This window comes from Sciurus carolinensis, chromosome 9 (assembly GCF_902686445.1).
Source record: "Sciurus carolinensis chromosome 9, mSciCar1.2, whole genome shotgun sequence".
NCBI lineage: Eukaryota > Metazoa > Chordata > Mammalia > Rodentia > Sciuridae > Sciurus > Sciurus carolinensis.
Window position 1 is genome coordinate 53143087 of NC_062221.1, and position 25448 is coordinate 53168534.

The following is a 25448-nucleotide window of genomic DNA, read 5'->3' on the forward strand; positions in this document are numbered from 1 at the left end:
TTCTTAAGTTTTGTTTTTCTATCTCAGTGGGTTTCAAGCCTTTCCAATCACAACCAAAAATATTCCTTTTATATTGTGACTTGATGAGCATACATATACATACACACACAAATGAAACCACAATTTCACAAAACAACATATATTACTCACACTGTGCAACGTATTCTGATGTTTTCTAATGTTTTGTTTTTTAAAACACTGATTGTGCACACTAAATGGGTCTCACCACCACTAAAGCGTCGTAACTATAGTATAAACACTCTCCTATTTTATTATGGTCTTGATTAATAAGAGATATATAATACTGTTCTTAAAAAAATACTTAGAATAAAAAATACTGCTTGGACTACTCCATTCTGTTCCTGACAGCTGAGCTTCAATCTTGATCTTTACATAATTATTGTTATTATTACTTGGTATCAGGGATTGAACCCGGGTGCGCTTAGTCACTTAGCCATATCCCCAACCCTTTTTTAGATTTTATTTTGAGACAGGGTCTCACTAAGTTACTTGGGGTCTTACTAAATTGCTGAGTCTAGCTTTGAACTTGCAATCCCGCTGCCTTAGTCTCCCAAGTCACTGGGATTACAGACATGCTGCACTGCACCTGGCTCTTTACATAATTATCTTGAGGTCACTTTCTACCACATTCCACCACAGCACTTAGAATCACACTCCCACCCCAACTGCTATCTTTCAAAATTTGGGACACAATGATACATAAAGTGTCCTCTGGAGAGCTGTTTCTTATGTTATCCTGACAATTTTTAATGGCCTATAAATAAAAATTTCCAGGCCTAATATATAATCAAACCATTTACAAATGAATACAAGTTGGATGGGCATCTCCAAGCATGCACTCTGTTGCCTGACAATCAGAAACCGCTTTGTCAAATTACTTAACCTGAGTCTTCATATCTGCATTCACATTATTGGTATAACACCTACTTCAAAAGATCAGTGGGGTTCAAATTAGAACATGCAAACAGAACTTGATACAGGTCCTGGACACAGTGCTCCATGAATGGGAATAATGTTTTATACACAGCAAATAAGTAAAAGCACTGGAACTTCATTTTAGGGTAATAAAGTAGCTTCAGTCCTAAGAACAAGAGTAAGATTACTTTTTCTCTTTAAATATCTAGATATTTTTTGAAGTTGGATGATTTATAATATAAAATTCCACTGCTAGTTTTATAGATCACAAAAATCCTGCAAGGAAGCTTCTATTTGTAGAGCTGGATAAGCATTATATAATAAGGATTGCCTACTGAAACTAAAAGACTGTGTATACATATGCAACGGCTTGCCTAGTCATGCTAATCTAGATTTAGATTTGTTTTTGCTTGATTTTTTTTTCAAAGCACAAAAACGACCGTCTGTTGGTGAAGTGGGCTTTAAATCAGCAAGATACAGCACACGATACAGATGCATAACACAAGAGGTATATGGGGCTGCTTTCGAATAAAGTCAGACCTTTGAAGTGAAAGCCTTGGTGCAGTTGCTTTTATATTTCTTCTTACCTTGTCATTCGCACACTTAGGTTTGCCCAGTAAGTCAAGATACTTGTAAGGTGTTTTTGACAACAAGATTTAAGCAGTTAAAAGCAAACTACTTTTCCATTGAAATTATTTTTCTCCCAACCTGTCTCATATAGCACCGCAAGACAGAATATCTCCTCCATTCTCCCGTACACACTGATGCAGGCTCCACCGGGCGCTGGGAAACAGGAACCCTTTAAAACCCACTAGCCCCATCTCAGTTATTTGCTAAAGAGGGAAGATTTATGGGTTGACAGAGTCTTGGATAATTTAATCGAACCACAACGGGGACCTGTGAGGACTAACCTTCAGTCATATACACTCCAGACTGCGCGTCTGTGTTGGGGGGGCGCGAGGACCCAAGAGGGCAAAGAGCCAGAAACAGACCTGCAACAGGAGGCAGAGGCAACCGACTGGGCCACTAGCTGCGGACTCCGAGACAGGCAGACTTACGGAGCGACTAAACCCCAGCTCGAGAAAGGCAGCCCGCGGCAGGCGCACAAACCGCGCGCGCCTCTGCCCCCGCCCGCACTGCCGACCCCCAGCTCAGAGCCGCAGCGGGGAGCAGCCGGCCCCCGTGGTCCGCGCACCCCCTTTCGTCACGTCCGGGGGCGGGCCGGGGCGCCGGGGGCGGGACCGGGTGGGGCTGGGGGGCCGGGCAGGGCGGGGGTGGGGTTGTGGGGGTGCTTTGGGTGACAACGGTCAATAATGAAAGTGGCTGCGGCGCGGTGGCTGGCTCAGCTGCGCCGGGCGGGGGCGGCGCCGGGGCCGCGCCTGTAGGAGCTCCGGGCCGGCTCGGCGGGATGGGGACCCGGCGCGGGGAGTGAGGTGGCGGCGGCGAGCGGAACTTCAGCCAGAGGGGCTCGTCTGCTCCCCCCTCTGGCTCGTCGGCCTCCACCTGCAGCCCCTGGGCCCCCGCGCCCCGCGGGGCCGCGACGGCGGGGGCATGTGGCGCTGGGTCCGGCAGCAGCTGGTAGGTGGCCCCCGACCCCCGACCCCTGGGTGCCCACCCACGCGTGGCCTCTCGGCCGGGGTGGCGGGACGGGTCCGCGGCGCCGAGCTAGGCCGCGGTAGAGGCGGGCCCCGGGCCCGGGACCACAGAAGCCCCGCGCAGCCGGGCCGTGGAGGTTGGCGCCGCGCGGCGGGAGGCAGCCGCTTCCTGCCGGCGCTTCTCGGGTACTTCCTCGTTCGCTCTGCTCCTGGGCGGCCTCGGTCAGAAGAAGGGGGTCCCGAGCGGCGAGGGGGTGCCCCCTGAGGAGACGGTTAGGGCGCTGGACGCGAAGAGGTCTTGGAGAGAGAAAAGGGCTTGCGTTTCTTGCTTGTAGCAATCTAGGACAGGTGTGGGTGAAGAGCCAGGGAGGACTTGTCTTCAGCCCCCTCTTGGCACTGGGGGGTTACGATTTAGTGTTGTTTGATTGACAAGGCAGAGGATACCTTATGTCATCTGCCTCTCGACCAAAGAATTTTTTACCCAAGGCCTAAGTGAGGGAAAGAATATGCCAATTTCCCATCTCGTTTCGGTAAAGATGTACAGTACTTAGGAAGAACTAGTTTCCGTCCTACCTTGTCCTCACCCCACCCCAAGCGAAACTTTTAAATGTCAACCATACCTTCCCCCCACCCCCATTTAATCCGATTCTACTTAAGGCTGTTTGAACGAAACAGGTTTGGAACCAGTGGTTAACTTTATTCCTGGAGCACCTGAAGGAAAAGAAAAAAGAAATCTTAGGAAAGGTTGACTTAAGACATTTAAAAAGCACCACCTTTCCCAGAATTTATTCAGAGGCACCACCTTTCCCAGAATTTATTCAGAGAGGAAAATCTTTCCTGTCTTCTGGCAACTGCCACCCCAAAAATACACTACTAAGGCAACGGCGACAATTAGGACAGAAAGTATTTCAGGCTGAAGAATCCTAATACCTAATAACTTACCTGTATGATGAGATTTGTACCTGTTTATTCTAAATCACATTAATTAAATGCTTCTACATTTCATTGTTTTTGTTTACTAGTTACAAAGGCAGTGATAAATCTTGGTGAAGCAGAAACTTCTGCGGGACTAAAACATCAATATCTTTTTCCCTGCTCTAAAAACAACATTTTAATGTTAAGACTAAAAAGTATGGTGTTTTTTTTAGTCAACCTTCTGTTACATCATTTTGCAATGGGTATCATTCTCAAAAAAAAAAAAAAAAATAGTACTGCCTGCCACTCACTCCCTCATACAAATGTTGGCTCTTTATTTTTAGCTAGCAGTAAATTCAGGTATTCCAGATGATATGCTTTATTAGGAAACTAAGCTAATGATGTCATTATTGTTGTAATTCTTTGCCTTTGTTGCAGTAAGCTGTAGCACAGTAATTTGATTCTGGCAGTTAATTATTACAGATCTGATCTCGTGCCTTTGATTTGCCAAGTCTTCATGTATTCGAGATTTGATTTAAAAATCATTTACCAGATGATGATTTTTGTATGTTAGGAAGATCGTTCTAAAGTGATTCTCTTAATCCTTTTCCTAGTAGATTTTTCAGCGTTAAGGATTTTTGTTAGCCTGAATCCTGGTTTTATAACCATGCTCATCTTCAAGACAGAAAATCTGGTAACATTTGGAAAAAAATGGCTTCAAATGAACACAACTGAAAGGAAGAACCAAAAGTTCTGTGGTTAATTTATAAGGCATCTGTCTTACTGGAATACTTAACAAGTTGAACAAGTTGCTGTGCATTTAAAACAAAATTATATCCCAGATATTTAGTTGCTCACCTCACTGGTTTTACTTTCAAGTTATCAGATCTTCTAAGTATATAATCAGACCTGTGCCATTGTAGGACTTTGTAGCTGTGATTAAGTTTGTGTAGTCACTTAAATTATACATAAATGCAGTGAATACACAGAGTAATGAAAGTATATTTTCCTATCCCAGTCATAAACAGCTATTCTAGCTATTCAGTAATAACTGGAATTAGTTACTACATCAAGAATTGTTCAATTCAGACTCTAGGTTATACTTTCATTTGCTCAATGTATTGAGTCACCATGTACTTTAGCATTAGGTTTATTTTAAAATTCAAAAAATGAAACAAATTTGGGGACATTAAAATCACAAGGAGTTACAAGCACACTTTTTTTGTTATATGAATCATGAGTTTCAGCTACTTCTTACACAAAAAATTTATTACATAAACAACTATACTCTAGTTACTTCTAATATATATATATATATATATATATATATATATATAAAATGCTTGACTCCTTAGCTCTACAAAATATTTTTAGTACTTGACATCGTGAGAAAAATCAAAGTTTGATTATAAAGTTAGTATTTTCCTTGGGAAAGTAAAGAGAAAGAAAAGACTTTGTTTTTCTTTTTCTTTCTTTTTTGTTTTCTGGTTTTGGTTCACAGTGTTCAAATTATTTTATGCTAAAATTTTTTCTTAGTCTTTCTGGTACAGTTTATATTATTCATAGTATACTCATTTTCAGCAGCATATTGTATGTATTAACTCATTATAGTTGACAGCACTTCGATTATAATAGTGGCAATACCATTAGCTACCCACTGTATTCTACTATTTAGAACTGTATGGTAGCTATTGACCACATGTGGCCATTAAAATTAAGATGTGAATTCATGTGACTATTGGCCACCATATTGGACAGTTCAGAACATTCATTATCAGAAAATTCTATTGGACAGCTGTGATTTAGACTTTTAAATAAAGGATTTTGTCAGCATATATATTAGTTGACACATAACATTTTTTACAGGGTAGTATAATATCATATATTCATAATACTTAGTGTGAATAGGTAGTATAGTGCACTAAATACTGGGGATACACATGGAAGTCATCGAGGACCTTACTCTGCTTAGTGCCTTACATTTGGCATATAGTAGTCATTGAGTATGTGTTTGCTGAATAAATGGTGAACAGGTGAGGTAAGAATGAATGAATCTGTAATATTATTTCTGGCTTTAGACATAAAGTGACAATTCAAAATTGACTAGAAAAAAACTAGAAAAGGTAGCAATGCAGAAAGCACAGCTTACTCTGTCATATTAGAATAACTGTTTCTCCAATTTTCCCATAAATGTAGTTTCTTTATATTTGTAGTGGAAGGAGCCTGATAAAGTTGTCTTTGATTCACTGGGAAAAATGGGAGGCCCTTAAAGAAAATTCCCTCATTTTCTGTTCTTTCACCCCTCACATTCACCACACTTTCTTATACCTATGTTTAATTCATCCCTTGTTTGCCTGTCACAAAGGAAGGTGTGACCCTGCTCTTCTCCAAGCTAGTTATTTCTCTTATGCTTTTGATCCTATTCTTTGATCCTGCTCTCCATTAATTACCATTAGAATATTTGCCATTTGTCTTTTCTTTAAACCTGTAAATACGTGCAAGCCTCCCTCTGCTGTTTTCTTTGCCCTCTACCTATAACTGCCAAAATCTTTTTAGTTAAAAAAAAAAAATCTATCCTGAATAACAATGCCATCTGGTACACTTGCAATGTGGCTAATTCAAATTGAGATCATCCTTAAGTATAAAAGAAACATTGGATTTTAAAAATAGTTTGAAAAAATGTAAAATATCATTATAATTTTATGTGTTTCTTTTTCTTCTTATAAAATGTGGTTACTAGAAAATTTTAAAGTATGTATGTGGCTTGCATGTGTGACTCATGTTATATTTTTATTAGTGTTGCTGCATGACATTAAAAGTGAGCTTGTGTTTCTGTATAGCACATTAAGTCTAGATATCTCATTTACTAGACTAGACTGTAAATATCTTAAGTCAAGGACTCTATGTTACATGTCTCTGTAACCTTGCACTCAAGACAGGAACTAGGCCCTTGTAGGTATTCACCCACCAAATGCTGGTTGAATAAAAATGAATGAATGTCAGTTTAATTCAACATCAGTTTGGAATTATTGTACTTTGTCTCTTTCCCAGGTAATGAATAATGCCTATTTTAATCTCAAGAATGAATGTTTAAGAACCTAGATCTTTGAATATATGCTTTTTTATTTCTGTATTCAGACATATATTCTTAAATATGTAGTTTTTCATTTGGTTATGCAGAAGGGTAAGCAGTAACCATATATTTCTAGCAGCACCAAAGTAGAGACCTTGTTCCACATTCTCCAAAGAGCCTTATGAATTACTGTTATTGTCATTAAATATTTTTTAGACCTGTGCTGTCCAATATGGTAGCCACATGTGACTGTTAAAGACTTGAAATGTTCCTACTCTGAATTGAACTGTATTAGGAAGTATAAAGTCCACACTAGATTTTGAAGACTTAGTTTGAGGGGAAAAGGATATAATCTCATTCATAATTTTCTGACTACATGTTGAAATTATATTGGGTTATATACATACGCAAATATAATGGCTAAATAAAATGTATTTTTAGATTAATGTTATTTGGTTTACTTTTACCTGTTTTAAAAGTGGAAACTAAGGAATTTACGTATTTGGACAGCACTGTTTTTAGGTTGTGGTGATTATATGTAATCTCTGTAAATTCAATGAAGTTTTCACTTCTAAGGACTTTCTAATTTCACCTGGGCTTATTTTCTTTGAGTGTTGGTCCAATTATATTCAAGAGACTAGCGACTGCCTGACATACTAACCAATGTGTGTAAAGGTCTGGTCTATTGGGAAGAATTCCTCAACATTAACAGAAGTGGGGTTCTAGATAACATCTAGCCATGCTGTTCTTCAGTTTATTTCTGAAGCTGGATACTAATCGTTCTAAAAAAGATAATATTCATGATTAGCCTAATTTTTATTTTATCAGAAATGCATATTTCTTTCAAAATATTAAAACTGAACTCTTGATATTTGAGTTACAGGCATGTTAGATTTTATTCTAAGGGATTCTTTATTTTGTTCTGTTTTTTTTTCCTGGAGTTCCTCTATTATAAAATTCAATATAAGAAATGGGTAATCTTGATAAGACATTTATATGGGAAATACTAAGAGACCTATTTTTATTCCAGTATTTCAGGTTAGAAATATATATTTGCATTAAATTGTTCTGTGTGTGTGTGGTTATAATGGATTCAGTAAACTCCCCATGTTGCAAATGAAGCATGCATTGAATTTTTGTTTCTTCTTCACACTTGGAAATGGTTGTGAGAGAACTGTCTGATTCTTAGGAGATTGCTGGAACACTAAATTTTTATGCTGTGACTGGCTTGCTTAGAATGATTTGTACAGTTTAATTTTTTATTTTCTTCTTTCCTTATCCTGTATATGATAGTCATCCCTTGTTATCCACAGGGGATTGGTTCCAGGACCAAAAAATCTGCAGATGCTCAAATTCCTTATATAAAATGGCGTAGTGTTTGCATATAGCCCATGCATCTCTAGATTACTTAAAATACCTAATACAATGTAAATACTGTGTAAATAGTTATTATATAGTATATTGTTTAGGGAATAACTACTTGAAAAAAAGTCTACATGATCTTTACTGTTACCTTTTTCAAATATTTTCAATTTGTAGCCATTGAATCTGCAGTTGGGCCAGTTGTATTGCCAAATTATTTCCAACTTTGTAATATGTAGTCTATCCTAGTTAACATTAAGTGTTAATTTATGTAGCTGGTCATGGTGGTGCATAGCTGTAACTCCAGCTGCTTGAGAGGCTGAGGCAGGAGGATTGCAAATTCAAGGCCAGCCTCAGCAACTTGGTGAAACCCTGCCTCAAAATTAAAAAAAACAATAATAAAAAGATCTTGTTCAGTGGCATAGTGCCCCTGAGTTCACAAGGGAAAAAAAATTGCAAAAAAAAAAACAAAAAACTGTTTCTCTTTAAAACTACTAGATATTCCAAAATTTCTATTAACTGTCAAATTTGAAGGTTTTAATTAACCCGTTTGTCTTCGCATTTTAATTGGAAGTAGAGTACCCCCAGGAAAGGGGGGAAAGTAGGATATGCACAGTAATCTTCCCTTCAGCTACATTTTGCAAAAATTAAGAACAAAAAGAGATGTGTGTTTTTGTTGCTAATTATGTGAAGCCAATATACCTGGTACAGCTTATTTTTATTCTTTCTTTAAACCTTTTATTGTGGAAAATTTCAAGCATAATCAAAAGTAGAAAATATAGTATGATGATCCTCCCCTTCTCCCTTACCAAACGTCAGTAATGGGCTTATAGCTAATCTTATGTTATCTGTTTCCACCACTGACTATCCTTATTCCCTTGAGTGAGTTTGAAGCACATCTCAGACATTATATAATTTCACCCATAAATATTTCTATATTTGTCTTCAGAAGATAAGAACTCCTTTTGTTTTAAGGTACCTCATATAGCTCATGCATTCCCTTTCTCCTTTACTTCCTCCTTTTAAGCAAATTTCTTTAAAAGTCAAATACTTTTTTCTTATGATTACATATCTGGACAGAAGAAATAATAGATAGGGCACATGAATCCAAAAAATGTTTTGTTTCAAAACATGTTATACACCATAAATATTTTTGTGGTGCTGGGGATTGAACCCAGGGCCTTGTGCTTGTGAGGCAAGTGCTCTACCAACTGAGCTACATCCCCAGCCCCACCATAAATGTTTTATAATTTTATTTGTTAATTAAAATGCTTTGCTTATAACAAAAGAATGAATGGGGTCAGTTTTAAGTTTGGGGGGAATAAATCACATTTCCCTCTTTGTTGCTGCTTAAAAACTATGCATTCAGAACCCTTTCTCTCACCTTCCTCTGCACCACACCAGACTACACCACTTAACCTGTTACCTAGATTATTGCAGAGCTTCCTGGTTTACCTCATTGTTTCTCTCCTTCTGTCCCTGCTGTTTCTGATATAGCAGCCAGTCATCTAATTAAACTCTTTAGATCATGTAATTCCTCTGCTGAAAGCCTTCCAAGGGCTTGCCTTTCCTTCACATTCAGAACAAAAGCCAAAGTCTCAGCTTGATCTGTATTCTCCCCTCTTCCCTCAAACCAGTTCTCATCTTCTACCCTGACTGTTCACTCTGATATATCTGTTTAGTTCAGGTGTCTCAGGCACACTTCATTCTCAGGATCTTTGTCCTCACTGCTACCTCTCGTACCTGGAATGTTCTTCCCCCAGGTATCTGCAGGCTCCTTCAGTCCCTTCAAGTTTTTATTCAAATATTACCTTATCAGTGAGTGAGGCCTTTTGTGGGTATTCAAAATAAAATTGTAACCCCTGTTCTTCCCTATCACCTGTCCCTTCTTTATTTTATTTATTTATTTTAATACTTGTCACTATTTAGCATACTCAATAAATTACTTGTCTTGATTCTCTCACAAAGGCAGGGATTTTGGTCTATTTTGTTTTACTTCTCCATTAAACAAAAGCTGTTTCTCAATTGTCCATCACCTTTTAGGTAACGCCATTTTTATCATTTGTTTATTAATTCAACTTAAACATTTTCTTAAACATCTACACTGTAATAGCATGTTGCTAGGATTTTGAACTTTCACAAAATCCCTGCCTGCCAAGGGCAGTGGCTCTGAAGACTGAGACAGAAGGATCAGAAGTTCAAAGTCAGCCTCAGTAAAAGTGAGGCAGTAAACAACTCAGTGAGACCCTGTCTCTAAATAAAATACAAAATAGGGCTGGGGATGTGGCTCAGTGGTCGAGTGCCCCTGAGTTCAATAGTTCAATCCCGGCACACACCCACACACACACACAAAAAAAATTCCTGCCTCAGCTAGTCTTTGAGGTGGCTCTTTTTCAGTAATGTGTATGTGGATTGTTGCTAGTCTCCCCCCCACTCCAAATACAGAAAATGTTGCAGTGACCATTCCTGTTTATGTTTTTATTTTTTAATTTTTGAAGAGGAATACCTAGAGGTAGAATTGCTGGGTCATGGGGTGTGTGCATTATGATTGTGACTCGATGTTACCAAATTATTTTCCAAAGCATGAGAGTTCCCTTTCCTCTCTATATCTTGCTTAATACTTTATACTGTGAAACAAAAAAATTTACCAGTCTAATGGGTGTGAAACAGTATCAAATTTTATTCTACTCTGCATTTTTCTAATAGCTAGTGAGATTCAGCTATCTACTATTTTATTCATATGAATAAATTTCCCATTTTTCTATTGGATAGTATGTCTTTTCCTTGTCACTTCTGTAGTCTGGATGCTAATTATTCATCTTATATGTTATAAATATCTTCTTCCAGTCTGTCCCTAATGTTTGATTTTGTTCATGGTATTTCTTTCTTACAGAAGTTTCAAGTTCATAGGTAAATTCATTAAGTAAATGATTTCTGCTCTCTGTTACTTGTATAAGAATTCCTTTACTAGGATCAATAAAGTTATTTTTTGTAGTGTTCGATTCATTTTAAATTTAGGATTTTTCAAATATTTAGAACTTCAAATATCTGGAATTTACTCTTATATACAGAAAAGCTGAGGAATTTGTTTTCTTCCTTATGTAGTTATTTGCCCCACTGCTGTTTTTTAAATGAGCCATCTTTGCCCAGCTAACTTGTTATTTGTCTTCTCTGATATAAATGACAACTTTGTTACATACCAGCATTCTCCTTTGTATATCTTGATCTCTTTTTTCTGAGTTCTCTATTCTGTTGCATTCATCTCTTTTTGCACCAATAATGCACTCTTAAAAGTTTTTTTTTAAATATATATATATATTTTTAGTTGTTGACAGACCTTTATTATTTATTCTTTCTTTATTTATATGTGGTGCTTAGAATGGAACCCAGTGCCTCATACATGCTAGCCAAACGCTCCACCACTGACCCACAACCCCAGCCCCGTTTTTTTTTTAGTAAGTCTTAGTATCTAGTAGGACAGAACCCCCACCCTTCCTTCCCTCCCTTCTTCCTTCCTTCCTCCTTCCCTCTTCCTTCCTTCCTTCCTTCCTTCCTTACTTTCTTTCTTTCTTTTTCAGGATTACTTTGGACTTTTACTCTTCACTACAACATATAGCCAATTTGTCTAATTCCATGGAAAATCTTTCTAGGATTTTGATTGACTTTGCATTTAAGTTGTTTCTTCTATTTATATTTTCTTGTTTAAAGATTAGAAGCTGTGGGTTATATTTTCATTTTTTATTTTTCTAGCCATGATTTTACAAGTTATTGAGTACCTGTATGTACCTACAAATAATATGGGAATATAGGAATTTTGTGTGGATGAATATTTTCATTTAGGTATATGCCTGAAGAGTGGAATTACTAGATCATATGATAATTCTGTTTTTAACTTTGTGAGGCATTGCCACCTGTTTTCCAAACTTGAACCATTATATACCCCGACCAGCACTATCTGAGTGTTCCAGTGTCTTCATATCCTTGCCAACACTTGTTTTGTCTTTTTGATTATGGTCATCCTTTCTGATTATAATCATCCTATGGTATCTTAGTGTGATTTTGATTTATATTTCCCTAATGTCTAATGATGTCAGACAAATTCTTATGTGCCTATCACCCATTTGTGGGTCCTATTTTAAAGAAATGCCTGTTCAGCTCTTTTTGCCCATTTTGCTTATTTGTTTGATTCTTGAGTTGTAAGAATTCTTTATATATTCTGGGTACAAGGCCTTTATCAGATACGTGATTTGCAAGTATTTTTCCCATAATGTGAGTTGTAGTTCTACTTGTTTTTAAACCAAAAGTATTCTATTATTTTTTAAATAATTTATTTTGCTTTACCACAGAATTTAATGGGGGTTTTTCCCCCCAGATAATTGAACCCAGGGCCTTGCTGCTTGCTTACACGCACATTGTACCATTGAGCTTCATGCCCAGCCCTACTGATTTCTTATACTCACCATTGTTTCCTGCATACATCTCTTCCCTCTGGATTTACTTTGCCAAAATATATCCTTCAGTTATTTTAAAGCAAGGATTCATGAGTAATAAACTCTCTTAGTTTTTATGTCTTAAAATGTCTTTATTTCATAATTACTATTGTATGCTAATGTAGATAAAGTATTGTAGGTTAACAGCTCAATCTATTGAAAATACATTTTATTGTATTACTTTCTGACATTATTTCTGATGTAAAATATGCCTTTAATCGAATTGTCATTTGTTGGTAATTTCTTTCACACTCTAAGATTGTCTTGGATATTTTTACTATGATCTATCCTATCATATTTTTTCATATTTTTTGTTTTTCTCATTCTGCACTTATGTGTACTTTCAAACTGAAGATTTTTATTTCTATAGCTCAGAAAATTTTCAGCCACTTTGTTTTTTAAATATGTTTCTCATCCTTTAATGTTCTGCTAGAATGCTTGCTTGACCTGTTAAATTAGCCTCTTAATCTATTCTCTGTGGCTTTTGGCCTCTTGTTCATATTTTCATCTTATTTTGTCTCTGTGTTGCTTTCAGTGGGAATTCTGGCTTTCAGTCACTAATTCTCTCTCTTGTGTCCATACTAGAGTTTATCCTGGTTTCTGATTTTTTTTTTTAAATTGGAGATTGAACCCAGGGGTTCTTTACCACTGAGCTAAGTCCCCAGCCCTTTTTTTAAGACCAGATCTTACTAAGTCACTTAGGGCTTCACTAAGTTGTCAAGTATCCTGCCCCAGCCTCTTGAGTTACTGAAATTATAAGTTTGCACTGCCATACCTACCCTGTTTTCTGAATTTTTTATTTAAATGACTGTTTCTCATTTTCAGGATTTATTATTGGATCTTTTCCATTTCTATCTCTTCATGCATACAGCCTCATTTGTTTCATGATTTTTTTGTTCTTTTTTTTTTTTTTTTTTTTTTTTTGGTTTTTTCATAGTTGTTGATAGACCTTTATTTTATTTATTTATATCTGGTGCTGAGACTCGAACCCAGTGCCTCACACATGCTAGGCAAGTGCTCTACCACTGAACTACAACCCCAGTGCTTGTTCTTTGTTTTTAAAAGCAGCTATTAACTTTGACTCTTTGGAGGTTTGAAACGTACTTATTTTACAGGTATATAGCATTTTCTAGCCTCCTATCAAAATTGAAGCAAGCCTGAACCCACCACAGCACTGCTCATTGAACCTGACCCCGGGACACTGGTGCAGAAGGAATGCTATTAATCCTAATCCTGCCATTGGAATTGAACTTCAGCCTACCTTCTTCCAGACCCAGAGTTCCAAATGTTCAGTCCATGATTGTAGAAATTAAAAAAAAAAAAAAAAAAAAAAAAACCACTTTACCCATCTTTGCTTTTATGAAGTAAAGGAAGAGTTCAGAGTATGGACATTCCCAAGATCAGTTATCTATGTCATTTAGAACTCAAACCCAGAGAGTTTTTCCAGGAAATTAGCAGTATGGAGCAGGATTCATGGTGGGAAAAAGGAAATACTTGTACCTTGTACCTTTCCCTGTTACTGTTTCCATTCCTGCATCTTAATCCTAATTTCTAGGCAGTAGTGGTACTTCTGAGGTGTTGGTAACTGATTTGTAGAGGAAGAGGAAACAAGTGATCAAGAATTTCTATAGTTATTCAGCCATGACCATTCTCAAGGTGACATATATTTTGGGAGTTAGATCTTGCTTGTACCTTGATGTATATCACATCTTACCAGTGTTATGTACTGTTAACTTCAGGTATGTTTAAATTGATTTCTAACAGCATACCAAATTTTGAGGGTTTCTTCTTTTTCATTTTGAACCTTGGGAACCCAAAAATTATTTTGAAGTTTGAGAAGTTTATAATATTGAAATAGAAATTTTAATAGCAGGAAAGAGATGAGGTACTTGTCAATTTTTACTAATAACATTACCTCTTGTTTTGGTACTTCCACAGTTCTAAGCATATAGTCAATGCCCAGTGTATTTATGAAATGAATTATAAACAGTAACATCTTAGAAATTTATAAGGAAGTGAGGGGCTGGGGAGATAGCTCAGCTGGTAAAAGTGCTAGCTTCACAAGCACAAGGCCCTGAGTTCGATCCCCAGTACCGCAAAAAAAAAAAAAAAAAAAATTTATAAGGAAGTGAAAGTCAAAGTTCTTATATAACCAGATATGCTTTTAATCAGTGTTTTTAGTTGGTAGTCTCCTAGACCATGTGTTTCCTGATGATGTTCTACGTAGATTAAGTAAAACTTTCAGTGGTCCTTGGCAAAAAAAAAAAGCACAGTGTAATGTGGATGCATAAATTTATAGATGACCTTATTTTTGGAAAAATGTCTACAATTTTTTTTAAACTATCAGCTGTATTTTAAAGTAGTTTTAGATTAAAAGAAAAATTATAAAGAAATAGTACAGGGAATTATACTCTTCTCGCATCCAGTTTTTCTTACTATTAACATTTTATGTTACTGTGCTACATTTGTTATACCAATATTGATACAAAATTATTGGATTTAGTAGATGTCCTTTTTTCTGATTTACAAGCCTCTGGGATACCACAGTATTTAGTCGACAAATATTCTTAGAATCCACAGTACTGTATCAAGTTTCTTAGGCTTTCAAGAACAACTGTCTTATAAGTCATGTTTTGTGTTCCCTAGTTGCTGTTTTCTTAATATTATTGTTTGAAAAGTAAAAAGTTGGCAATCCTCTGTCAGTTTTACTGGTCTGTGAAGTTCAAAACTCTTGAGAGCTAGTGTCTTTGGTTATCACAAGTCAGTGTGATGACGGTTAACAATGAAAAAGTCTCCAGGTTTTGTAACTTTAATTCAGTAGTAACTGCTATTCTCTTTTCTTCATCCTGTCTACCTCCATTCACCCGCATTATAGTCTGACTTTAGTTCCTTTAATTTTCCTTAAACTGTGCTGGCAGAAGCCACCAATGATTTCCTGATTATTTAACTGTCTCTTTTCTTTTCTTTTCTCTTTTTTCTTTTCTTTGACTTCCAGTTCTCATTTTTCTTTGCAGCATGTGAAATAATTCTTTTGCATCTTCTTCCTAGGTTCCTGCCACACTTCAGTTCTTGTTTTCCTTCCACTCTGATTTTTCTCCTTTGCTTATTCCATTTCTCCCCCATGCATCTTAAATGGTGACCCTGAGAATTCCTTCTCCTGCCCTTATCCTCTTCTTGCTCCTACTTATCCTTGGCTTTACCATCATCCTTATGCTTGCAGAACTCCAATTTCAAATCCAACCCTCTTTCCTACACTCTAAATAAGCATATCCAGTTACTTCTTAAGTTATTAAGTATCCATGCTGATTGTCCCATATTCAAACCAGAACATAGTTGTGGTTTGATCTTAAATATATGAGAGATAATAGCAAATTAGATGATATTGAAGGCCAATAAGGCCTGAATTGCTAACATTTCATCACATTGGCAGGAAATGGGTCATATTTCTTGTATCATCAGGGGTTTTGAATTTTGTACTTTTTAAAGAATATGGTAGTTTAAATTTATGTCACCAATATCTATCTATACTTTTTACTTTTAACAGACCTTAACTTAAAATTGGAGTGGCCCCAGCAGCTTTAATCTATCTTAGTTCCTTTGCCCAGAATAAGATAAAATCAGAAGGGAAAGGAATAGGCAATCATTAAGAGGCCGAGGGTGTGAATGACTAGTCTGGGATGACAGAAGAAAATGTAGGATGTGTCAGAGGTTTCTGAACCATGGCAGGTAGCCTTTGATCAAGGAGTTTCAGATGTTTGTTTCTCAGTACCAGAGAATTGCTGATAATGAGTGCTGGAAATAATGTGAATTCATACTAACTGTATAGTCATACAGTTAATTTTGATAATAGATGTTTGACTCCATTAAAGAAGGGAGAAGTGTTATTGAAACATAAAGATTCTCCTTTGGCAGTTTTAAATATAGAGTGGAAGGATGGGGAACTGATTATAAAGCAAAATTTTAGGTTAAATGGTCTACAATTTCTTTATGTCATGAAAATCTGATGAAGCTTATGCACAATTAGAAAAATGCATATATATGCAAATTGCATACAATTTCAGGGATTCACAGAACAAACGTCCATTTAGACCCTGCTAAGTCACTATTTTTTTTTTTTGGACAGTTTTATTCTTTTTATTCAGTTCATGATGAGTTTAATTTGTAGAGAAGATGCTACTGAGCTGAAAGTTATAGGTTTCATTTCCATAAGGGACATGTAGTTATACATCAGTCACATATCTCAAATTTAAATGCTTTTTTGTGTGTGTGATGGATACACATATACATCCACACAGTCTGCATGCCATTGATTATAATATGATTGAATGAAATAATATGAATTAATCACAAATGAAAAAAAACTCAAAATGCATAAAACAAACATATTCTCCTTTTAGAGCTGTCATTTTAATTTGTGGTATCTTAGAATGTGAATGTGCTGCATAAATTTTTTTAAATCCAATTCAATTTAAAATTATTTTTATGTAGGAATATTTCAATATATTCCCTTGAAATAATTGTTCAAATCTCAGGAGTACAAACTTTTAGCACATGATCACTGGTTCATATCATCCAGTAGAGATGAATGGGGAATGATGAGCTTGGCTTCATGAAAAGTTGTACTCGTTAATGTATAAATTCTAGTCATAACTATAGTTCTCTTTCTGTTATTTTGAGTACTTTTCGTTGGTTGATTTTAGCAAGAATAAAATAAAATTCTGTATTAGTGGTTCTCAATCTCAGTTTTGACAACTTCTTAAAGATTTATATATTATTTCAGACCCTCAAATCTACAAAATTTTTTCTCTAATTTATCTCAAAAATTTACCTGTTGATTTGTAAATTTAGTGTCAAATAAAAGTAATAACATATCAGGTGCATTTTATCAATTTTGTTAGCTCCTGCAGGTTTCCATCTCAGTCTGTTGAGTTGAGCTGAAAGCAGAGTAATATTGAAGCAGAAGATGATATAGGAACTAGCATAGGGGAGGGACATGTGTTAACACGGTCACAGAATGGATACTAAAAAAATATGCCTATTTGTAGAGAAAATTCCTGTGAACCTCTTCTGAAAAATAAAGACATAGACTAACGCAATAGCATTCAAATGATTTGTTAGTTTGCTCACTCATTCACTTTTTCACAAAATTGTGAAGTGTTTAATAGGAAATTTATAAGGAAAACAAATATGCATGCCATCATATTTTTTCCTTGAAAAAACTCATTTTGAAATTGGACATATAATGACATAGCACATCTGCAAAATGTGGTCATCACTATTCCAAAGTGTTGCAAAGACAGGGTTGAAAATCATAAGACTTTAAATAGCATGAACAAATAAAATTATACATCATATATTTTATGGAGCATACAAATGGACTTAGTGTGTATAGTCCCATATTCACTGTTTCTAAGATCACAAAATAAAATTTTTAATTAAGAATATTAGGTGAATACCATACATAACACTGTTAGTATTCTGATGAACTAAACAAAATATCCTCCTAGTTAATTGGGTTAGGGTTAGGGTTACAGATCTGTATGTGTCTGCTTAGTTGAAATTTAAGAATGCTAAGCATTAAATGGCAACCAGATTACTTTGTGGATTACCAAATTAGAGTCTTCAGTATTATCTGAATCATTTTAAGTTTGTGGATATCAAATAATTGACTTTTAATAACAGTACTAGTAAGTACTAGTAAATAGTTCTTGATCATTATTTTTAAAAATGAAAAAAAAATCAAAGAAATTCCTAATCATTTGCCTGTTAGCAAAAATAATGTTGTAGTTGGGAATTGCTTTCAACCTGTCAGGGGGTTCCCAACATCTGTCAAAGAAGTCCTGAAAATTCACTTACAAGCTTAGAAGGGAGTAGAATATTATAGAAATAAGATATTGGTATTTTTCTCACCAGTGAAAACTTTCCAGTGGAGTTTATTACCAGTGTACCTTGAAAGATTTTCTTCTGAATTTGAGGCCAGTATATGTGTTCCTCAAGTAATATTATAATACATCCATATTTGTGTCTCAGTTACAATATCTGGGTAAGACTCTATGTAATGCATAGTAAATCCTCTGAGAATAAAACTGTTTGAAACCAAGTTGATCTTGGTGTAGAAGAGGTAAAAAATAAAGGCAAATGTCTGCTGTCAGACACGGTATGTCTATCCTATGAGAAGACAAGTAATACCAGACTGAAAAGGAAGGAATTCAGTGGTGTAAGAAGCTTTGTCCTCAAATAGGTCTCCTATATGATTTTTTTTCTTTGTAGTAGTATATCTGGCAGTATGAATGATTTTAATTACTGAAGGTTTAGTTTATTTATATCTGAAGATAACATACCTGTTTATTTGCAGAAGAAATAAACCTAATAGATTTGAGTCTATCTGCAGTTTAAAGCCAGTAATAATATCTATAATCTGATCGATTAAATAAAACCGCCTGTAAAGTATCATACCACCTAACCTTATTGATGAACATTACTTTTTCTCATTTGGTCTTAGGGTTTTGACCCACCACATCAAAGTGACACAAGAACTATTTACATAGCCAACAGGTTTCCTCAGAATGGACTTTACACACCTCAGAAATTTATAGATAACCGGATCATTTCATCTAAGGTAAAGATTAACACTTTTATTATTAAATTATTATTATTGAATCTATTTGACAGTGTTATTATACTCATTTTAAATTTCTTAAATTTATGGTGGGATATTTAATTTTTCCATGGTTACATACTAGTTAAGTGGCTAGACTGGAGTTTGAACCATGTGACTTTAAAGCCTGCTTACTCCAATCTTATCACTTTTCTGTAAACGTTTTATGGTACCAAACTACTGCTTTACTCTTATTCTTCCTTGTTTCATTTTTTCTGTGACATTTTAAAGATGTCTTAGTTTATTTGAAATTGAAGATTATACAGGAATGCTGTCTAATAGACTTTTATGAGGAAAATGTTTTCCAAACTCTTCAATATGATAGCCATTAGCCACATAGGGCTAATGTGGCCTTGAAATGTAGCTAGTGCAACTGAAAAATTGCATTTTTAATTTAATTTAAATGTCAAGAGCCATATGTGACTAGTGGCTATCTTATTGAACAGTATAGTTATAGAAGATATGAGTCAAAAGAAACTGAGGGTAAAGTTCTTAAACCATAGCTATTGCTCGATAGGACACTGGAACAAACACCTTCCCTCCCTTCCAGAGAGATATTTTTTCTGTAATCCTGATTTCATCTTACCTAAGGATATTACCTTAGTTCTGGTGTTCCTTTGTCCTACCCCTTTTTTTCTGCCTTCGCATTATTTACATATGTGACATACCCATTAATGATATCCTTTATTTTGTACAGTGGCTCTAGAGCAGCGAGTAGGAAGAGGAAATACCAGAATCTGAGAGGATGAAGGAGCTATATACTAGTGACATAGTTTTTAGTAAATTATTTGAAAAATTAAAGTCCTTGAAACATTTAAGATTTTCCTTAACTTGGAGTATCATTTAAATACAAGAAAATTCAGCAGTTTTAAGTGTGTATGTGTGTGTTTATTTGTTTATTTATTTATTTATTTATTTATTTAGTGTGTGTGTGTGTGTGTGTGTGGTGTTAGGGATTGAACCCAGGGCCTTGTGCATGTGAGGCTACCAACTGAGCTATATCCCCAGCCCTTAAGTGTATAACTTGATAACTTCTGACAAATGTGTGCCATGTGACCACCACCACAGTCAAAATGTAGAATATAGCCATCTCTCCACAAACTTCACTCATGCCTCTTTTTAGCCAGTTCCCCTCCTTCTTACCCTCAGCATTAGCAACCACTGATCTGTTTGCTATAATTATAGTTCTGCCTATTCTAGAATTTCATATAAGTACAATCATACAGTTCAGATCTTTGGTATCTGACTTTTCACTTAACATATGCTTTTGAAAGTCATATTTTTTGGTACAAGTGTTAGTATTAGTTTATTCCTTTTTAGTGCATAGTTTAACTGCTAGCCTGAGTTGATGTCATTTATATTCTGAATTTGGGTCATTTTCTTTGTGTGGTTCTCTTGTATTTTCCCCTTAATTTCCAGCTACCTTTCCAGTTCTGAGCTCTAATCTCTGTTACATTTTTACATTTTGATGATAAGGCTGTAGCTTTCTTCTGCTGTTTTGCTACCATAGCTGTGGAAGTTGGATAGTATCTCAAAGCTAAGAAGTCGAAAATTTGCAATTCTTACTGTTTCCATTCACAATTTTTTCCTTCTTTCCTTCCAAACTCTGTTCCATTTCCCATCATATTTTAAACACTTTTCAGGCTTTTTTTAAGTCTTTTTTTTTTTTTTTTTATTCTTATCTGTCAGGAGTTCAGAGGACCACTTAATTAAAATCTTTTGCCAGTACAGAAAGTTGATTGTCCTTCTTGAAAACTTTTAGGATTAAATAAATACTATCATATGGCTTATTACGTATGCAGCAGTATTACGTTTCATATTTTGACCACAATTCCGAAAATATAGATGTTTAAATAAGCATTGCCTTTTAAAATTTTTTTCATCATAAATACGGACTATGTCATTACTACCTCCTTTCTTCTTTATCATGCCACTATTGCTTTCATAACCTTCCCAACTAGATTACTTGGCTATTCCACACGCTCATGTTGAACTTGCCTGCCAGCGTTTCTTTTCTAGGTTTTTTCTTGTTAGCCACAGTTTTTAAAATGTAAAATTTCGTGGAGATTGTAGTTTTATTTTTTTAAAATATAAAATTCATATCTTTGAACCCAATTTTGAAGAATTGTAGATATTTGTGTAGACGCTATTTCTTTTTTCCTTTGTATAAGTGAGGCCTGACTCTCATTATTCTCTTTTTACTGCCTTTTTACTATCCTGTCGTCTCCTTAAACTGTTTCCAGACTATATTATCTTGTATCCCACAATGCTATGATGAACTTTCCTCTTCTGTCCCTTTGCTTTGCTCATACTGTCTTTTCTCAAATGTTCTTCCATATTTGCTTTTGATTTTCAGCTTGTTGAATGTTCCTTGTTTAAAGCCCCTGTCAGATTTGACCTTCTTCATTAAATTTTTCTTTCTCATTTATTCTTTTCCTTTGAATTATTCATATGTTCTTTCATTTACTTAATCTTTGAATGTAACTGTTGATATTTTGTTCATAACCTTTTTTTTGGCAGTGGTGGGGATTGAACTCAGGGCCTCATTCATGCTGGGCAAGCGCTTTACCACAACCACATCCCCAGTTCCTATTCTTAACCTCCTCTCTTTAGTAATAAGTTTTTTTGTTTCCCCTGTCATTTAAGTGTTGTACACATTGTAGATGCATGATCTGTCTTTATTTCATTTCATTGGCCATATAGTAACTATCCTATATTGAATTTAAACTTCCTTGCAAAATATTTAATTTCAGAGGGTGTAGTGACACATGCCTATAATCCCAGCAACTCATGAGACTGAAGTAGGAGGATCACAAGTTTGAGGCCAGCCTCAGCAACTCAGCAAGACCCTAAGCAACTTACTGAGATCTTGTTGTCTCAAAATAAAAAGGGCTGAGGATATGACCCAGTTGTTACCAAAAAAAAAAAAAATTAAAACTATTTAATATTGCACCAGAGGAAATTAGACAAACTGCTTATTCAGAATTCTTAAATTAGTTACAACCACTAAGGCTTCATTATCTGACATCAGGATATTTGAGGGGAAAAAAACCTATTTCAACAATTTTTATTTGTTCACTCACTGATTCTGCAAAATTTTTGATCTCCAACCTTGTGCCAAGTGTAGTTTAAGCACCTGAGATACAACAATAATATCCCTGGTCTCAGGGATCTTGCATTCTACTGGGAGAATATACATAGGGTAAAGCAAAAATTCTATAAACTGTCTCCCTCTTTCATATATAAAGTTATGTTGTGAGTAATGATGCAAATAAAATCTTTAGTATGTTACCTTGTCCCTATAAAACAGCATTTTGAGCTGATTAATTAATAACAAACACTTATGTAGCAATTAGGATGAGCCATGTTCTATTCTAAGTTCTTCATAAATATATTAGTTGATTTAATCTTTATAAGAACACTATAAGATATGTGCATTATTATTAGCCTCATTTTATAGAGGAACAATGTGGGATACAGAGAGGTTAAGTCCAACGTTATTTATTTGATGAGTGTTATAATTAGGATTTGGGCCACAGTGGTTTAAGCCCCAAGCATCTGTGCTCTTGACCTTTAAACTCTACTATCTTTTTAAAATTAACATTGTGATAGAGTTTCATCTCTTTTTTGAGATTTTTTAAATTATTTATTTATTATTATTTTTTTATTTTTATTAATCAGAATAATGGTTTCCTTGTGGCATGTTTATAATATTCATGTAACATACTTGATCATTTCCAACTCCCCTTTATGAAATTTTTTATGGTTTTCCCACTAATAACTTATCTAAAACATTCCTTTTTTTTTTTTTTTTGCGGTACTGGGGGTCGAACCCAGGGCCTTGTGTTTGCAAGGCAAGCACTCTACCGACTGAGCTATCTCCCCAGCCCTCTAAAACATTCTTATTTCTTAAAAATGCTAGGTATTTTCTCCATATTCTATACTAAAAAAAGAATAATTGAATAATTTGACCATTTCCTATTTCTGATACTGAAATAAAATAAATGTTATCTAGTGTCAGCATTTCTATCTACTCTTAATCATGTTTACCATTAGGTTTAATTTTGTATAACAAAAGTCCAAAATAAATTATTAAAATATTGTCTTATTCTGCCTTCTCTAACTTCTAAAAAATCAACAATTTAATAGCAAAATTGATAGGTTCCAGTTCATTTCATTTTTTAAAATTGTACTAAAATCGCCAATAAAGGGAAAAGGAAAGTAGAATAAGAACTATTGAAATCTAGAAACCAGAGAAATAGTTTCTGTAGCCTCTAGTGTTACAAGAATGGGCTCAGTGCTGCACACCTGTAATCCTAACTACTCAGAGGCCCAAGGCAGGAGGATCTGGAGTTTGAGGCCAGCCTCGGCAACTTAGTGTGAGACTCGGTCTCAAAATAAAAATAAGAAGTACTGGGGATGTAGCTCAGTGGTAGAGTACCCTTGGGTTCAATCAGTTACCCCCACACACACAAGCATCAACAGAGTACATATTATTTTAGGACATTAATTTATTGATATCTCTTTTCTTTCTTTCTTTTTTTTTATAGTATACTGTGTGGAATTTTGTTCCAAAAAATTTATTTGAACAATTCAGAAGAGTGGCAAACTTTTATTTTCTTATTATATTTTTGGTTCAGGTAAGCTTTATCACTTAATGGATTATTGTTTGTAAACATGGTTTCTAAAAATATGTCTTAGAACAGGGAAAAATCACGTTGTATTCTTAGGATTTGACCATAGGATCATTTTTTTTTTAATATACTAAGTGTCACTGTGTATTCAAAGAATAAATTATCTAAATCACTTCTAGATTTCTAAAAAATAGCCTGTGAATTTTAAGATCAGTTGTATTTTGTTTCATTATGGATGTACTGTAGAGCTGATAACTGAAATCTAAGCCAAGATATAACCTATCATACTTCAGAATCCTGCTTCAGAACATATTTTGGCTGTTAAAATGCAGTGCATATTTTTGGCACATGCCTGCCTATGGAATCATCTCTGTATAAAGTGAAATTCTTTGGTTTTTAATTATTTTAATTTAAGTTTTATCTTAGCTGGGTATAATGGCTCATACTTCTGGTCCTGGCTACTCAGGAAGCTGAGGCAGGAGGATCACTTGAGCCCAGGAATTCAAAGCCAGTCTGGGCAACATAGTGAAACCCCCATCTCAAATAAACAAATTTTAATTCAAAAATTTTTAAACAATTCTAATTTTTAAGAATTCCCATGAGTACAGATTCTTTATTCAGCAGAGCTTTTTCTGTTTGTTATATGTATTTTTTTTGCCATTATCTAAATCTTCACATTATACTTTTTTCATGTATCAAAATTATCACAACCTACATGTTTGACAGTAAGGAAATACTTTTTTATCTGTAGAACCATCATGTAGTTATTAAAGATGATGTTCATTAATATTTTAAAAAATTATCAAGAGAGAAGCCTGAAAAACTTGAGTATAAGTCAAGATGTTGAAATAGGGATTATCATTTTCCTTCAGAGGTTATTCTTTTAGGATGAAACTTCATAAATTTCTTTCAATGTGGCATGAATTTTTTTATGAGCTCCTTACTTTTCTCGCAGTAGAACCTGGGATTTCAAAAGAAAAATTAATATTAGTCAACTAATCATTTGAATGCTTTGGGAAACATTTACATTTTTTTTTTAAATTGCTTTCCTTCGTGAACAGAGAAGGAACTTCTGATTTTATGTCAAGAGAGCATCTGCTTGGTTTTCTGGGAAAAGTGAGAAATTATATTAGTCATATGCAAAGAGCATGCATGGATTTGTGAAATAACTAGCTAAGATCAGGAATTTAGCATGTCTGTGGAATAGAACAAATTTAATTGCTCTATCCAGAGTAAAGGAACAGTAATAAGTCATAAGGCCCATGTTCTTGCTAATCGTATGTAATTACTACAAATACTTCTTTACTTCTCTAGGAACTTACTGAAACCTCAGTTGTATGATTTACATTTTAATTACAGCATCATTTTCCTTGCTGTCCCCCTCTGACTCTGCTGGATAGAACAAAATTGCTTGTAGGAAAAAAAACTTTCCCTTACTCCCATTTCTAGTTCTCACTGTGCAGTGTTGAGTCTATTCTGAATGCTAGGGTAAAAATTGCTGACAGATTTACCAGCATTTTTCAAGATGTGCAAATAAATTGTAAAATGAGAACTGAACAGCTGTAGCTCCACTTCTAGGCAATATTGAAGAAGAACTTAAGTACCCTGTGTGTTAAAAAAGCAGAGTGACTGAGTCCACTCTTGCAATATATGTAGGTGTATAATAGATTTAAATACTCTACCAATCCTCATATCATAGCCAATAAGGCAAAGTTTTGAAATTATAAACTAAACTAGACTTGCTGCATAATAGTGTGAGATTTTAGATGCTAATAGTATGATGTA

At 35.2% G+C, this 25448-nt stretch overlaps 1 protein-coding gene, 1 long non-coding RNA gene and 1 other non-coding gene across 3 annotated transcripts in view; 1 reads left to right on the plus strand and 2 right to left on the minus strand.

Annotated features, from left to right (window-relative positions):
* The window catches only part of LOC124993478 (uncharacterized), an 85915-nt gene extending 83779 nt beyond the window's left edge, over positions 1-2136 (minus strand). Inside the window, exon 1 of the long non-coding RNA XR_007110318.1 lies at positions 1848-2136. This is a non-coding gene — a long non-coding RNA (uncharacterized LOC124993478). The remainder of the gene's footprint in view (positions 1-1847) is intronic.
* Positions 2137-2228: 92 nt separating this feature from the next.
* Positions 2229-25448, plus strand: part of Atp11b (ATPase phospholipid transporting 11B (putative)) — a 111993-nt gene continuing 88773 nt past the window's right edge. Inside the window, 3 exon segments of the mRNA XM_047563261.1 lie at positions 2229-2514; positions 18874-18990; positions 23580-23669. Coding sequence (XP_047419217.1) covers positions 2488-2514; positions 18874-18990; positions 23580-23669 — 234 coding nt within the window. The 5' untranslated portion in view covers positions 2229-2487.
* On the minus strand, positions 9035-9108 carry Trnav-cac (transfer RNA valine (anticodon CAC)). Its single transcript has one exon. It is a non-coding gene; the product is annotated as a tRNA-Val (tRNA).